Source organism: Delphinus delphis, chromosome 4 (assembly GCF_949987515.2).
Source record: "Delphinus delphis chromosome 4, mDelDel1.2, whole genome shotgun sequence".
Lineage (NCBI taxonomy): Eukaryota > Metazoa > Chordata > Mammalia > Artiodactyla > Delphinidae > Delphinus > Delphinus delphis.
In genome coordinates, this window is record NC_082686.1 from 67202738 (window position 1) to 67219440 (window position 16703).

The 16703-nt window shown below is 35.4% G+C and overlaps 1 protein-coding gene and 1 non-coding gene across 2 annotated transcripts in view; both read left to right on the top strand.

Moving 5' to 3' along the window:
- Window positions 1–16703, top strand: part of EAF2 (ELL associated factor 2) — a 50204-nt gene that overhangs the window by 7278 nt on the left and 26223 nt on the right. The window contains exons 3-4 of the mRNA XM_060010751.1: window positions 6970–7106; window positions 9103–9248. Of these exons, the coding sequence (XP_059866734.1) occupies window positions 6970–7106; window positions 9103–9248 (283 nt within the window). The remainder of the gene's footprint in view (window positions 1–6969; window positions 7107–9102; window positions 9249–16703) is intronic.
- TRNAG-ACC (transfer RNA glycine (anticodon ACC)) lies at window positions 4898–4970 on the top strand. Its single transcript has one exon. It is a non-coding gene; the product is annotated as a tRNA-Gly (tRNA).

Here is a 16703-nt window from a genome sequence, read left to right on the forward strand (position 1 = left end):
TAGATACTCTGCCTGGTGGAATCTTTTTTTTTTTTTTTTCCCTGCGGCACGCGGGCCTCTCACTGCCGCGGTCCTTCCCGCCGCGGAGCACAGGCCCCAGACGCGCAGGCTCAGCGGCCACGGCTCACGGGCCCAGCTGCTCCGCGGCCCGAACCCGCGTTCCCCGCATCGGCAGGCGGACTCCCAACCACTGCGCCACCAGGGAAGCCCTGCCTGGTGGAATCTTGAAAGGCTTCATAAAGCATATGCTATGTGGGCTGAAACTTAAAGGACAAGTGGAATTTCATCCGTTATAAGAGGAGTAGAATATTCTAGGCAAAAGGAACAGTATGTGAAAGGCTCCAAATGGAGAAAGGACAAGTGGAATAAATGAATGAATGTAGTAAATTACAGAATAATGAAAAATGATTGATAGGAGTAGAGACTGGAAAGGTAGGTTGGGACCAGATTATAAAGAATCTTTTATGTTGTAATGTAGAATTTTGAGATTATGTCATAGGTATTAGAGAACCATTAGAGGTTTTTAAGCAGAGAGCTAACATGATTAGATTTGTGCTTTGGGAGTGATTTTAACAATGACTTAGGGAATGGACTGGAAAAGAAAGAGACTAGGTCAGGTAGGCCTTTACCAAAATTTTGCCCATTTCAAAAATTTTCAGATATATCAAAGTAATGCTGTCAAATACTGTTTACATAAATATGCAAGTTCTTTGTTGTATGCTCTAGTTTTCTCAGTCCTTGAGTTAGAAATTTCTTAGCATTCAACCTAAGTTTCTTTTTCCTTTTATACTGACTTGATCTATTCTCAAAGAAAACCAAGACTAACTTTATACTCTAACATAGAAAACACTAGACTTTCTGAGATTTTTTTACATTGTTTTAACTTTTGTAATAGGAATGGTTTTGTGCTAGTTCATCCACATTCTCTTGTATACATTTATGTGATGGCTTGTCATGGTTAGAGGTATAGCAAGCAAGCTCTCTATCCTCTATCTAGTCTTCCATCTGTTTCCTTTTGTCTGTCAACACTATATATTGAGACCCCACCTATATGTCAGACTATATGAGTTGCTGCCTCTGAAGGTTTCCCTAATGTTAATGAAATTTGTGGGTGCATTTTATTGTATATTTCTCATTTGCTCCCTTAGAAATTGAAGAAAATGAAAAATCAACTCAGTCTGAGACATTGTAGATTAGTAAGCCTTTGTATTACTCTGTTTTTAAAAAGTGTTCAGATTCTGGTGTCTCTAAAATAGTTTGGATATTAAGTACCCAATAATCTAAGGCTTTTTTTTGCTTTATGAGGTTTATTAAAGAAAAGCCCAAATCATTCACTTAATCTTAAAAGTTATTGAAAAGCCTCAGGTGGATAACAGGCACCACCTGTTATCCTGGTCTCAGATTATAGGATTATTGATCAGTGATGATTGGTTTGCAGAACTTTAGATGAGTTCTTCTTTGCCACGTAGCATATTATTTTCTCAAATTGCAATCCTCCCATCCTCATCCCTTGCATTGTCTTTCTACTCCAAGCAGATGGGGATTCTTACATTTATTAATAAACCTTTTTCATTCACACATAATCCTGCTTTAATCAAGAGTTACCATCTACCATGTGTTCGATTTTGGTCTCAATTGAAAATACTTCTTGAAGGAATGACAACTATAGGAGGAAAATTTCAAGCTTCAAATTGTAAATTTATGAAATAGCAGAGAAATCATTTGGGAAAAAGTAGTTCCCTCCCCACCTCAGCCCACCAGAGATATGTCCAAAATGACTACGCCTCAATATTTTTGTGTGTATATGTGTGTATGAGAAAGGGAGATGGTTGGACAGACAGTCCATATATGCATATACTTTCTGTGTGGTAAGTCCTTTGCTAGGTAGCTGTTAAGAATACAGAGGTAGGGACTTCCCTGGCGGTCCAGTGGTTAAGACACCACACTTCCACTGCAGGGGACACGGGTTCGATCCCTGTTGGGGGAACTAAGATCCAGCATGCCATGTGGCGTGACCAAAAATAAAAATAAAAAAAGGTAGACTGAGGTCCAGAGGTAGACTGGACGTGGTAGGTGTCCTAAAAAATATTATCATTTAATGAGGAAGATAGGAGATAATTGATTAAAATTTAGTAATGTAAGGACTATCATAAAGGTATACACAGAATATTATGGGAGTACAGAAGAGCGGCGATTCAGCCTGGGGAGGGAGAGGAGACATCAGGATATGCTGTCTTGAAGATGAGTTGAAATTACCCAGGTGAAGGAAAGAGGGAAGGACCTCTTAGAGAAAAGAAAGACGTGGGCTAAGACAAAGCAACAAAAGAGTCTGTTACATTTGAAGAACTATATATAAGCCACTATGGCTAGGTAAGAAAGGGTGCATATGGGGACATAGTCGGAGATGGTATTTAGGAATCAGATAAAGAAGGGCCTGATGTGTAATGCAAAAGAATTTGAATTTTATCCTGTGAATCTTTCAGATAGCTGGAATGGAAGAGAATTGTTAAAATTACCACTTGCTAAGAGCAAATTTTTTTTTCTGCTGGGCCTACAATCCTTGAACAATTGTGAATAAGAATAGAAATTATATTCTCAAATTTTGTGGAGTTTTACCCCTTCATTAAAGAACTTCTTCAAATAAGTAGGAGGTTTACATTTCTTCACAGTTCTTAATTTTGTGGAAATGTAATGATTATTAGTTTGAGGCATTTATATTCTCCTATTTTCTTCATCAACTTGCTTTCATCATCTTGGTGAAAATGCCTAGAAGCTTGGAGGCATTCCATAAAATAGAATTTTTATTATTATACTTTTAAGAGTACCTTCAGGTTCTGGTGGTTCTTCGATAGGGTAGATTTTCTAATTCTCATTCCTCTAGGTTTTCTTTGGTAGTATAAAATAGAAGAAACTAATAAAAATGAAGACTGTTAAGGGGGTTAATATTGGGCATTTACAAATCTCTCTTTTTTGTAAACAATTCTCTATGGTTGACTGCTATAAAATTTCAAAATGTTGAATATTGAAAGGAAAAGATTTACTTGACTGTTATGATTTGTTATTGGTGTTGTCCAGTTTGGCATATTTTTAGTGCTATCTTGTGAGGTACTTTTGTGGACTTTGATGAAATAGCCCACAGGAAACTTCCAGCTACACTTCCTATTATGCAATGAGTGCATCTCTAGTGGTTGCTCAACAGCTTTTGCCCACAAACCCTGGACTTGTGAGAGTTCCATATGTCTGATGGCTACTATGCCACTCTAGATGACGCTGTTGGTCAAAGTCCCTTCCAAGATGAGCCTAGTCTGATTCTTTCCATTGAGTTTACTTAGCTTACATGGGAAAATAGCCTACCATGTTCTTGGGACCTCAGCTTATTTTAGGACTTGACTCCTATTTTAACGTCCTATTACAGTTATACTTCTAAATGAATTATATTTTTATCATTGTATAATAAACCTTTTTTACCCTGTTTCTGTGATTTTAAGGTTAAATACCACCTTGTTTAATATTAATATTGCCACCTTTGCTTTCTCTTTGTTTGCATGTTCATGGAATCTAAGTGTCTCTTACTTTTATTTAGCTTACATTTTAAGTATATCTTTTGTTAACAGAATATTCTGTTTCATTTTTAAACCAATTTTGACACTTTCTATTTTTATTAGGAGAATTCTATCCACATTTAGTTCAAAGTTTTTATACTTGATTTTTATTTCTATCATCTTATAGTATGTGTATTAGTTATTTTAATTTGTTTTCTTTTTTCTGTTCTTTATTAGTTTTGTCAAGCGTCTCTTCTTCCTTTTCTTTTTCTTTGTTTTCCCTCATGTTACTTTGGGAGTACTATTGTACTCTTCCATTCCATTACTGATTACTTTCCTTTCCTGGTATTCATAATCAGGCATGATCAGATTCGCCTGTTAGCAGATGGGAAATAAAACTAGAAGGAGAATAGGGAGGAGGATAACAGTAATCTAGGTAACCTGATGATTGGGTTCTGATGTTGGGTTATAGCAGTAAACATGGAGGTGGTAGCATGTGTTCCATAGTTATTCAGAGGCAAAAAGAGTTCATATGCTTCGGAGTTTCCTGGTACCTTAATAGTTTAATACCCCTTTCTTGAAATATGAAATAAGAGGGCAGAAATTGAAATTTAAAATAAGAATGGTGCTCAATTTAATGAGGAAAAAAGTTTAATTTAAAAAAACTTGTTCAAAGTATAGAAGGCAGGTACAGGGATTGTGAAAGCCTTACTTAACTTGTTATTTATGGTAAAAATGTTCATATTGTTCACATTCAACATTCATTGAGTACCTGTGAAGAGCTTGGTACTTCAGGTGCTAGGAGCAATAAAAAATTTCTAATCCAGTCCTCCTCCTTCAGAAACTCAGAGTACAATAATGTATTTTAAAATGTTTTCTAAGTAAGAATACAAGTATTTTTTAAGAAGAATATATTACGTGACTCTCTTAAATGTAATTTGAAGCCCTTGGGTTGCTATTCTGGGGTATCTTACTCACTTGTTTTTAGTCAAGACGTTTGAAAAATATACTTATCAGCCAAGTAGGCCCAACTTAGTTTTGTCATGATCATGCTTCTGGCTCTCTACCTTACAGGGCTTCAGCTAAGTGCTCTGCATCTCACTCTTCTAGGGGCCACTCCAGATATGTCCTTATCTATGTGCTATGCATGCTTGACTTCCTGTAGATCATTTTTGTTTTAGAAAAACTTGTTCCTTACTTTTGGTTTCATAATTTTCTCTCCCAGCCTCTCAGAGGTCTCTAACCTACCCCTTTTTTATGGCATCCTCAATTACCAAATTTATCTCATACTCCTCTGGTAATGTGTTAAGCCTCTAATGATTGTTAACTTTTAAAATATGATATCCCCTGGGACTTCCCTGGTGGTCCAGTGGTTAAGACTCTGTGCTACCAATGTAGGGGGCCTGGGTTCGATCCCTGGTCAGGGAACTAGATCCCGCATGCCACAACTAACAGCCTGCATGCCTCAACTAAAAGATCCCGCGTGCCGCAAAGAAGATCCCACATGTGGCAACGAAGATCCCACGTGCCACAACTAAGACCCGGTGCAGCTAAATAAATAAATATTTTTTAAAAAAATGATAGGCCCTTTAGTCTTTTTTAGAAGTCATCTTTTTCTAACCTGATCTAACATTACTATTGTATTTGGCAAAATTGTTATAATCAGTGCTTTAAAAATTTAATGTACTTTTATAAAGTTCAAAACCAAGCAATTATAACAATATATTATTTAGGGATACATATATGTGGGATAAAATAAGAGAATGAGAAACATAAAATTCCTTCAGGATTGAGGGAGGCAGGGACAAAGGATAGAAGAGGAGCATAGGTAGATGTAGGTTATTAGTAATGACCAGGATTCTTTAACCTTCTATTATGGAAAATAGAATAGTATAATGAACTCCTGTGTACTTACTGAGCTTCAACAATTATCAACATTTTGCTAACCTTTTTTTTTGCGGTACGCGGGCCTCTCACTGTTGTGGCCTCTCCCGTTGCGGAGCACAGGCTCCGGACGTGCAGGCTCAGCGGCCATGGCTCATGGGCCCAGCTGCTCCGCGGCATGTGGGATCCTCCCGGACCGGGGCACGAACCCGTGTCCCCTGCATCGGCAGGCGGACTCTCAACCACTGCGCCACCAGGGAAGCCCCACTAATCTTTTTTTAATAGAGCTTCCTACTTTTTTCCTGGCATATTTTAAAGCAATCGCAGACATTCACAAATGCTATGTATGCATCTCTAACTGATAAGGATATTTTAATTTTCACCTAAGTACCATGGTAACCCTGCTATTATCACACATAGTAGAATTAATTGTAATACTTGGTCCATATTCATGTTTTCATGATGGTTTCAAAAATGTCCTTTTTCAGTTTTTCTCCCTAGAAATCCATATAAAATCCCTATATTGTATTTTTATTTATTTATTTTTACTGAGGTTAATTTACAGTTCTGTTAGTTTCAAGTGTACAGCAAAGTGATTCAGTTATACATATATATTCTTTTTCAGATTCTTTTCCATTATAGATTATTATAAGATATTGAGTATAGTTCCCTGTGCTATACAGTAGTTCCTTGTTGTTTACCTATTTTATATTCCTATATTGTATTCTGATATTATGTTTCTTATCTCTTTTATTCTGTAAAAGTCCCTCCCCCCTTTTATGCCACTGGTTTGTTGGAGAAACCAGGTTAATTGTCCTAGAGAATATACCCACATTCTGGATTTCAAATTACTTCTGTCTGGGATTATATAACTTGTTTCTCCTTCCTCATATTTCCTATAAACTGGTAGTTATTTCTAAAGCCTTGGTGAGAGTTAGATTCTTTGTGGGTTTTTTTTCAGGCAAGAACACTTTATAGGTGATGCTGCCTACTTTCTTTTATATCACATCATGAAGCACATAATGTCTGGTTGTCCCACTTTTAAGGACACTAAAATTGATCAGTGAGTTTAATGTAACATATGTTCCCTGATACATTCATTTTCCTTAATCTGCATAGGGAAGCCCCCCTTTAATAAAATGCCAGATTTAAAAAATTAAATTTAGGTAGGAAGAAGAGGAAGAGTAGGAAATATAACTCAGGACTTTTGTTCCCTTATTGTAAAGTATATTGGTTGTATTAGAATGGAATCCCAATTTCCTGTTGTAGACCACGTCTACAAAGATTTGTGAAACGAATCTTTACTGGCTCAGGGCAGCTGCTTCCTCTGTTCCCTTTCCTCAAGACAGCAATTTTGAGATCTCAGCCTCTCTTCATCTGTCTTTTTTACTATACTCCTTATTGCCAGAGTAGTAAATTTAGGCAGTTAGGTGACTTGAAGTACAGTATATCAATAGATTGAGAAAGACAGAAGATCTCAAAGGCCCTCTCAACTGAATTTCTATGATAAATTTCAAGTAATAATAATTAATTTTTTAAACAGGGTTCAACTACACCAGTAACTGTTTTCAAAGGTTCAAAGAAACCTTACTTAAAAGAATGCATTTTGATTATTAACCATGATACTGGGGAATGTCGACTAGAAAAACTCAGCAGCAACATCACTGTAAAAAGAACAAGGTATGTGGTTAATGAAATAAATTATTTAATCAACACATAAATTGCTAAGAGAATGTCAGTGAAAAAAGTTATTGGATTAAGTCACACTATTACATAAGGGTTATTTCTGTCTGGTACAAAATTTTTTTTTTTTTTTCTTTTTGCGTTACGTGGGCCTCTCACTGTTGTGGCCTCTCCCGTTGGGGAGCACAGGCTCCAGACGCGCAGGCTCAGCGGCCATGGCTCATGGGCCCAGCTGCTCCGCAGCATGTGGGATCTTCCCGGACCGGGGCACGAACCCATGTCCCCTGCATCGGCAGGCAGACAGACTCTCAACCACTGCGCCACCAGGGAAGCCCTACAAAAATGTTTTGATCTTTTTCCAAGTTTAAATTTGGTGAAGATCCTTTAGCCAGAAGCTTTTACCATTTCTCCCTATGATATTTAAAAGCTTGTTTTGTTTCTGTATGTTTTCTTATATGTAGGTATGTCTTTTATTCTACTGTAGATACTTTTGTAGAACTGGACTAAAAGGAGCCATTACACAATCTCCAAAATAATTTCATTATCAGTAGTAAAATTTTATCAAGCACTTAGAAAATGTGAGGCAAGAAAAAGGAGAACTTCCTATACAAATACTAACCTCAGAACGTCCACGTTTTAATTGGATTAGCAGATAATTCTATTAAAAATGTCAATAAGAGAACATAGCCATCTCAAATTGTTTTTTTGGGGGGAAATAGGCAGTGCATTAATTAACATGTTTTTTGGGGGGAAATAGGCAGTGCATTAACAAGCCATACAAATAGTATAGATAAAAATTGTTCTAGGAATTAAAGGAAGGAAGACATGGTTCATCGGAGCATTCAGGGAGCCCTTACTGATGTACCTTAAGAGGAGGTTAAGATTTAGGGCTTTTTTTTTCCCCCCAAACATATTTCATGATAAGGATTGCCTTTGGGTGCTTGTTAAACAAATGAGTTCCCCAGTTCAACTACAGATCAGAGAAGGAGCCCAGGAAACTTTTTTTTGTTTTTTAATTATCCCCTCTTCCCAGGTGATTTTTATTTGTAGGAAAGTTTGGAAAATACTGATTTAATTGATCAGAGAGAACATGAGGATGTAAACAAGACAGGAATGTATCTGACTTATTTGGAACCTATGAATAAGACTTGCTTGAATAGAGCAGAGATTTGTTTCTTTCCCTGTATACAAGTATAGAAAGTGGGATATGAGGTTGAAAGTAGACTAGAGGTAAGGTTATAAAGGTAGGTTGCCTTCAATATTAACTATGAAATTAGGACATTGTCTTATTGACGGTGGTTGCATATTAAAGTTTTTTTAACCAGGGATCGACATGCTTACATTCTTGTTTTGAAATGTAAATCCACCAAACAAATTGATTTAAATGAAACAATGTGGGAAAGAGAAAAATGCACAAACCACGATGTTTTAGAGTAGGAATGAAGAGAAAAGTGAAGTTCTAAATACTTTGTGAAGGAAGGACTAACAGGATTTGGTGACTGGAAATGGGAGAGGCAAAGTCAAGCATAGTTGTGTTATATACTTTTTTTTTTTAAGTATTGAAGGGAAAGTATACGAACCTCCTTTAATAACATGTCTTAACCTTATGAATGAGAAATGTGGGAGTGATTTAATTTTAACAGAAATGGTAATTTCAGAATTTAGGGAATGTAATGTGTCTGCTATACTCATGTATAATTTCATTTTATTTTAGTCATTTGTGTATGTCTTATCTCTTCAGTTTTGAGCAGTGGCTTTTTTTAAATTCACATTTGTATCCCTCAGTGGATTTGTGTGTATGCCATGCCTATAGCAGGGCTCAATAAAGGTTTGTTAAATAATGAATTAAATTAATGCTTTAATCCTTGAATATCGTTTTAAAGATCTCTAGGAAAAAGAATAAGTGGTCGATTTTAGTAGCTTTGTAAGTTGAAATTGTTGTTATATTGCAATCATCATACCTGTTTTGACCTTTTGATGTTCTTAATTGCAGAGTTGAAGGAAGCAGTAAAATTCAGTATCGTATAGAGCAGCAGCAGCAACAAATGCGGAATTCAACTAGGACTCCCAATCTTGTAAAACATTCTCCATCGGAAGACAAGATGTCCCCAGCATCTCTGATGGATGATATTGAAAGAGGTAAAATCTATGAGTATGTAATGGCCCTTTAAAATAAATTATTAATAAATGTTAAGTGAAATTTTTCATTTTAATTGACAAGGGAACTAACTGTAAAATTCTAAAAACATAATGTTTTTTGTTATGGTTCTAGGGGAGAAGTGTAGTTTATGATTTAGAGTATTAAGTACGTAAGCTTGTGTCTATATAACAGAATTTATATTTTTTATTATTCAGGGGAAAAAGTAACTGTTTAGATATGTGTAACTGGAGTTTTCTTCTTTTTGACAGTTGTGATGATTCCAATTTAGTCCTTCACAGCATCTTCTTGTTGAAGTTTTTTTATGTGTAGCCAGACTATAGATGTCTAAGATGTAGCCAAACCAGTAGTGGAGTGAGGAGATGTAGTAAGCCAAAGCAGCAGGCAAGTTCTTCTGAACTGCTGCTCACTTCTCAGCAGGTAGGTGCTTCTAGAGAGGCACAGTCTTTTTGAAAGTAAGGAAACTTAAATCTCCATTTTTTTTTTCTAGCTGCAGTTTGGGTGTTTATGTTATAGTAATTGTGGTAGGGGTAAGACCCTGGTCACCAAAGTTTATTTGTTTCTACACTTTGCCTTCATAACTTGCATATAGCTCTCCATTTCCACTTGCCCCCTTCTAGGCCCGGTATAGTATTAGTTCCCTAATATATTAGTGTTCCCTTTTCAAACAATAAGGAAAATATAAGCTCAGAACCCTTGTTGCTACAAGGGATCTTGAATTTTATTTTATTGTTATATCTGCTTCCAAAATGGATTTGAATCATTATATCATTTTATATATGTGTACAATAAAAATCTGGAACAGAAAATTAAGATATTGGAGGGAAGAGGAAGCAAATTTGCTAATTATTAAGACATTAAATTTATATCTGAGCTTCCTATCCACTAATACAAAACTGAAAACTTTAGTATATTTTGTATTATCTAAGAGGTTCCAAAGATTTGGACTCTTCCCTGCTACTAAATTCTAAAAGGAATTCATCGTATGGAACCTGTTCTTTGGAGAATTAAACTATATAGTATCTTCAACTATAATTTTACAATACAAAAAGAAGTTTCTCTATGTGACAGGTTTTTAGCAGAGACCTTAATAAAAACATTGTATTGTAGAATATAAGTTAAGGTAATCCAAGCATAAGATCTAACTTTGTATAAGAATTTACAGTTTGCAGAGCATGTTCCTTAGACTATCTTCTTTTAAATATTTTCTTAATATTTGACCCTACTATGCCAATGCCTACTGCTATGGTTGAAACACTTTTTTTAAGTTTATGATTAGATGTCTGTCAGCTTTACTAGTGTTTCTCTGGTTTACTTTTTACATTTACCTGTTGGGGCTATCTGGAATTCTAGTCTAAGAAATAAGAATCTAAACTTCCTTCCTCCCCAACAGTGTAATTACATAGATATTGATAGAGAATCAACAAATATAGTATTGAAAAAGAGTATCAATATCCATTTTTTGAATAAGCCAGTATTTCTTCTGCTGATATGAAAAGCCATTTTTTAAATTCAGTTTTTATTTTATATTGGAGTGTAGTTGTGTTAGTTTCAGGTGTACAGAAAAGTGATTCAGTCATACATATACATGTACCTATGCTTTTTCAAATTCTTTTCCCATTTAAGTTATTACAGAGTATTGAGCATAGTTCCCTGTACTATGCAGTAGGTCCTTGTTGACTATCTATTTTATATATAGTAGTGTATATATGTTAATCCCAAACTCCTAATTTATCCCTCCCACCTTTCCCCTTTGGTAACCATAAGTTTGTTTTCGAAGTCTGTGAGTCTGTTTTGTTTTGTAAATAAGTTCATTTGTATCATCTTTTTACATTTCACATATAAGTGATATCATATGATATCTGTCTTTCTGTGTCTGACTTATTTCACTTAGTATGATAATCTCTAGGTCCATCCATGTTGCTGCAAATGGCATTATATCATTCTTTTGTATTGCTGAGTAATATTCCATTGTGTATATATACCACAACTTCTTTATCCATTCATCTGTCGTTGGACATTTAGGTTGATTCCATGTCTTGGCTATTGTAAATAATGCTGCATTGAACATTGGGGTGCACGTGTCTTTTCAAATTATGGTTTTTCTCCGTATATGCCCAGGAGTGGGATTGCTGGATCATGTGGTAGCTCTATTATTACTCTTTTAAGGAGCCTCCTTACTTTTCTCCATAGTGGTTGTACCAATTTACATTCCCACCAACAGTGTAGGAGGGTTCCCTTTTCTCCACACCCTCTCCAGCATTTATTGTTTGTAGACTTTTTGATGATGGCAATCCTGACTGGTGTGAGATGATACCTCACTGTAGTTTTGACTTACATTTCTCTAATAATTAGCGATGTGGAACATTTTCTCTTGTGCCTTTTGGCCATCTGTATGTCTTCTTTGGAGAAATGTCTGTTTAGATCTTCTCCCCACTTTTTGATTGGGTTGTTTATTTTTTTTGATATAGAGCTGCATGAGCTGTTTGTCTGTTTTAGAGATTAGTCCCTTGTCGGTTGCTTCATTTGCAAATGTTTTTTTCCATTCTGTGGGTTGTGTTTTGTTTTGTTTATGGTTTCTCTTTGCACTGCAAAAGCTTTTAAGTTTATTTTTAGGTCCCATTTTATTTTAAGGTCACATTTGTTTATTTTTTATTTTATTTTCATTACTCTAGGAGGTGGATCCAAAAAGATATTGCTGCAATTTATGTCAGAGTGTTCTGCCTATGTTTTCCTCTAAGAATTTTATAGTATCTGGTCATATATTTAGGTCTTTAATCCATTTTGAGTTTATTTTTGTGTATGGTGTTAGAGAATGTTCTAATTTCATTCTTTTACATGTAGCTGTCCAGTTTTCCCAGCACCACTTATTGAAGAGACTGTCTTTTCTCCATTGAATATTCTTGCTTCTGTCATAGATTAATTGACCATACGTGTGTAAGTTTATTTCTGAGCTTTCTATCCTGTTCCATTGAGCTATATTTCTGTCTTTGTGCCCGTACCATTCTGTTTTGATTACTGTAGCTTGGTAGTATAGTTTGAAGTCAGGGAGCCTGATTCCTCCAGCTCCATCTTTCCTTTCAGGATTGCTTTGGCTATTTAGAGTCTTTTGTGTTTCCATACAAGTTCTGAAAATTTTTTTTCTAGTTCTGTGAAGAATGCCATTGGTAATTTGATAGGGATTGCATTGAATCTGTAGATTGCCTTGGGTAGTATATTCATTTTGACAATATTGATTCTTTCAATCCAAGAACATGGTATATCTTTCCATCTGTTTGTGTCATCTTTGATTTCCTTCATCAGTGTCTTACAGTTTTCAGAGTACAGGTCTTTTGCCTCCTTAGGTAGGTTTTTTTCCTAGGTATTTTATTCTTTTTGATGTGATGGTAAATGGGATTGTTTCCTTAATTCCCCTTTCGGATTTTCATTGTTAGTGTATAGAAATGCAAGATATTTCTGTGTATTAATTTTTTATCCTGCAACCTTACTGAGTTCCTTGATAAGCTCTAGTAGTTTTCTGGTAGCATCTTTAGGATTTTCTATGTATAGTATCATGTCATCTGCAAAAAGTGACAGTTTTACTTCTTCTTTTCCAATTTGGATTCCTTTCATTTCTTCTGCTTCTCTGATTCCTATGGCTAGGACTTCCAAAACTATGTTGAATAAAAGTGGCGAGAGTGGACATTCTTGTTTTTTTCCTGATCTTGGAGGAAATGCTTTCAGCTTTTCACCACTGAGTATGATGTTAGCTGTGTGTTTGTCATATAAGGCCTTTATTATGTTGAGGTATGTTCCCTCCATGCCCACTTTCTAGAGAGTGTTTATCATAAATGGGTGGTGCTGGATTTTGTCAAAAGCTTTTTCTGCATCTATTGAGATGATCATATGGTTTTTACTCTTCAGTTTGTTAATGTGGTGTATCACACTGATTGATTTGCAGATACTGAATAATCCCAGCATCCCTGGGATAAATCCCACTTGATCATGGTGTATAATCCTTTTAATGTACTGTTAAATTCGATTTGCTAGTATTTTGTTAAGGATTTCTGCATCTATGTTCATCAGTGATTCTGACTTGTAATTTTCTTTTTTTGTCTGATTTTGGTATCAAGGTGATGGTGGCCTCATAGCATGAGTCTGGGAGTGTCACTTCCTTTGCAATTTTTTGGAATAGTTTCAGATGTATAGGTGTTAACTCGTCTCTAAATGTTTGACAGAATTCACCTGCCATGCCATCTGGCCTGGGCTTTTGTTTGTTGCAAGTTTTAAAATCACAGTTTCAATTTCAGCACTTGTGATTAGTCTGTTCATATTTTTTGCTTCTTCCTGGTTCAGTCTTAGAAGTTATACCTTTCTAAGAATTTGTTTATTTCTTTTAGATTGTCCATTTTCTTGGCATATAACTGCTTATAGCAGTCTCTTGTGATCTTTTATATATCTATGATGTCAGTTGTAACTTCTCCTTTTTCATTTCTAATTTTATTGATTTGAGCACTTTCCTTTTTTTCTTAATGAGTCTCGCTAAAGGTTTATCAATTTTGTTTATCTTTTCAAAGAACCAGCTTTTCGTTTCATTGATCTTTTCTACTGTTTTCTTCATCTCTATTTCGTTTATTTCTTTTGTGATCTTTATGATTTCTTTCCTTCTACTAACTTTGGGGTTTGTTCTTCTTTCTCTAGTTTCTTTAGTTATAAGGTTAAGTTGTTTATTTGAGATTTTTCCTGTTTCGCAAGGTAAGATTGTATTGCTATAAACTTCCCTCTTAGAACTGCTTAAGGTAATTATCGATATGTATTTCTGCTTGTCATTTTGTTCATTGTTTAGGATTTGTTTTTGTAGGTGTTTTTTCTTCCCTTCCTCTTTTGTTCTTTTCTCTTTTGATTTGATGACTGTCTTTAGTGTTGTTTGGATTGTATTTTCTTTTTTTCTGTGTATCTATTGTAGATTTTTGGTTTGCAGTTACCATGATGTTTTGATATAGCAGCCCATATATATATATAGATATAGATATAGATATATATGGTTGTTTTAACACATTTTTTACCAGCGACGTATTACAGCCTCAGGTGTTAGTTTCTGCAAAAACCCCTGGTCAATAATGTGTTAAGTTGCTGTTCTCTTAATTTCAGATGTATTTCCAATATCCTACATTTGTACTCTCCTCTTCTCACGATTGCTGGTTTTGATATATTTGTGTATGGATGATATCCTAGCTTTACTGTATGTTTCTCTTTACCTGTTAGATTCTCTTGTTTCTAGTTACAGGCTTTTCTTTTCCACCTAGAGGAGTTTCTTTAGCATTTGTTGTAAAGCTGCTTTGGTGGTGCTGAATTCTCTTAACTTTTTCATCTGTAAAGTTTTTGATTTCTCTGTTGTAGCTGAATGAGAACCTTGCTGGGTAGGCTATTCTTAGTTGTACGTTTTTCCCTTTCATCACTTTAAATATATTGTTCCACTCCTTTCTGGTCCACAGAGTTTCTGCTGAAAAATCAGCTGATAGACTTATGGGAATCCCCTTGTATGTTATTTGTTGATTTTCACTTGTTGCTTTTACTATCTTCTCTTTGTCTTTAATTTTTGTCAATTTGAATAATATGTGTCTCAGCATGTTCCTCCTTGGGTTTGTCCTGTATGTGACTTTATGTACTTCCTGAATTTGAGTGGGTATTTCCTTTCTCATGTTAGGGAAGTTTTCAGCTATTGTCTCTTCAAATATTTTCTCAGCCCCTTTCTCTCTCTCTCTTCTCCTTCTGGGACCCCTATAATGCAAATGTTGGTCAGTTTCATGTTGTTCCAGAGACATCTTAAACTGTCCTCATTTCTTTTCATTCTTTTTTCTTTATTCTATTCTGCAGCAGTGATTTCCACCATTCTGTCTTCCAGCTCACTTATTTGTTCTTCTGCCTCATTTATTCTGCTATTGATTCTTTCTAGTGTATTTTTCATTTCAGTTATTGTATTTTTCATCTGTTTGTTCCTTAAATCTTCTAGCTCCGAAAAGCCATTTTTGTCACATGCAGAATTTCTTTCTGGACTTAAGTCTATCTCACAACATAAGATGTACAGTGGCCAATACATGTATGAAAAGTGGATCAGATTCACTAATGCTTTCAAAGTTCAAATTTTAAGATTAAAAGATATTTTTTTCTAAAATTTAATAGTTTTATTCTTGCAATGTCTGACACTGTGCAGGGGTTACAAGAGTATGCCTAGAAATGAATAAGCTAAAAGTTTAACATAATTTCAAGGAAAAATGGATAAATTCACTTAATAGTGGGAGATTTTTAGTATATCCCCTCTCAGTAATTGATAGATTCAGGCAAACCCCAGATTAATAAGATTTGCAAAACACCATTAAGAAACTTGAACTAAGTAGACATACATAGCACTTCCACTGTTTGAGATATACAGGTTTTTCAAGTCCGTGTGAAATTAAAAAACAAAACAAAAGAAAACTGACCATGTGCTACATAGCAAAGCATCTCAACAAAAAAAGACATTTTGGGACTTCCCTGGTGGCACAGTGGTTGAGAATCTGCCTGCCAATGCAAGGGACACAGGTTTGATCCCTGGTCTGGGAAGATCCCACATGCCGCGGAGCAAGTAAGCCCGTGCATCACAGCTACTGAGACTGCACTCTAAAGCCCTTGAGCCACAACTACTCAGCCCGTGCACCACAACTACTGAAGTCCAAGTACCTAGAGCCCATGCTCCACAACAAGAGAAACCACCACAATGAGAAGCCCACACACCGCAAGAAAGAGTAGACCCCGCTCGCCACAACTAGAGAAAGCCTGCACACAGCAACAAAGACCCAACGCAGCCAAAAAAAGATATTTTTCTTTTTTAATTGAAGTATAGTTGATTTACAATATTATTTTAGTTTCAGGTGTACAGCATAGTGATTCAATATTTTTATAGATTATAACCCACTTAAAGTTATTATAAAATAATGACTATATTTCCCTGTGCTGTACAATATATCCTTTTTAAATTTTATTTTATACATATTAGTTTGTATCTTTTAATCCCATACCCCTATCTTACCCCCACTCTCTCCATGGGTAACCACTAGTTTGTTCTCTGTATATGTGAGTCTGTTTCTGTTTTGTTATACACATGTTTTGTTTTATCTTTTAGATTTTATATTACACATATAAGGGATAAGATACAGTATTTGTCTTACTCTCTCTGACTTATTTCACTAAGCATAATACCCTCTAGGTCCATCCATGTTGTTGCAAATGGCAAAATTTTGTTCTTTTTATGGCTGAGTAATATTTCATTGTGTATATATATATATATGTGTGTGTGTGTGTGTATAAATACCACATCTTCTTTATTCATTTATCTGTTGATGGACACTTAGGTTGCTTCCATATCTTGGCTATTGTAAATAATGCTGCTGTGAACATTGGGGTGCATGCATCTTTTC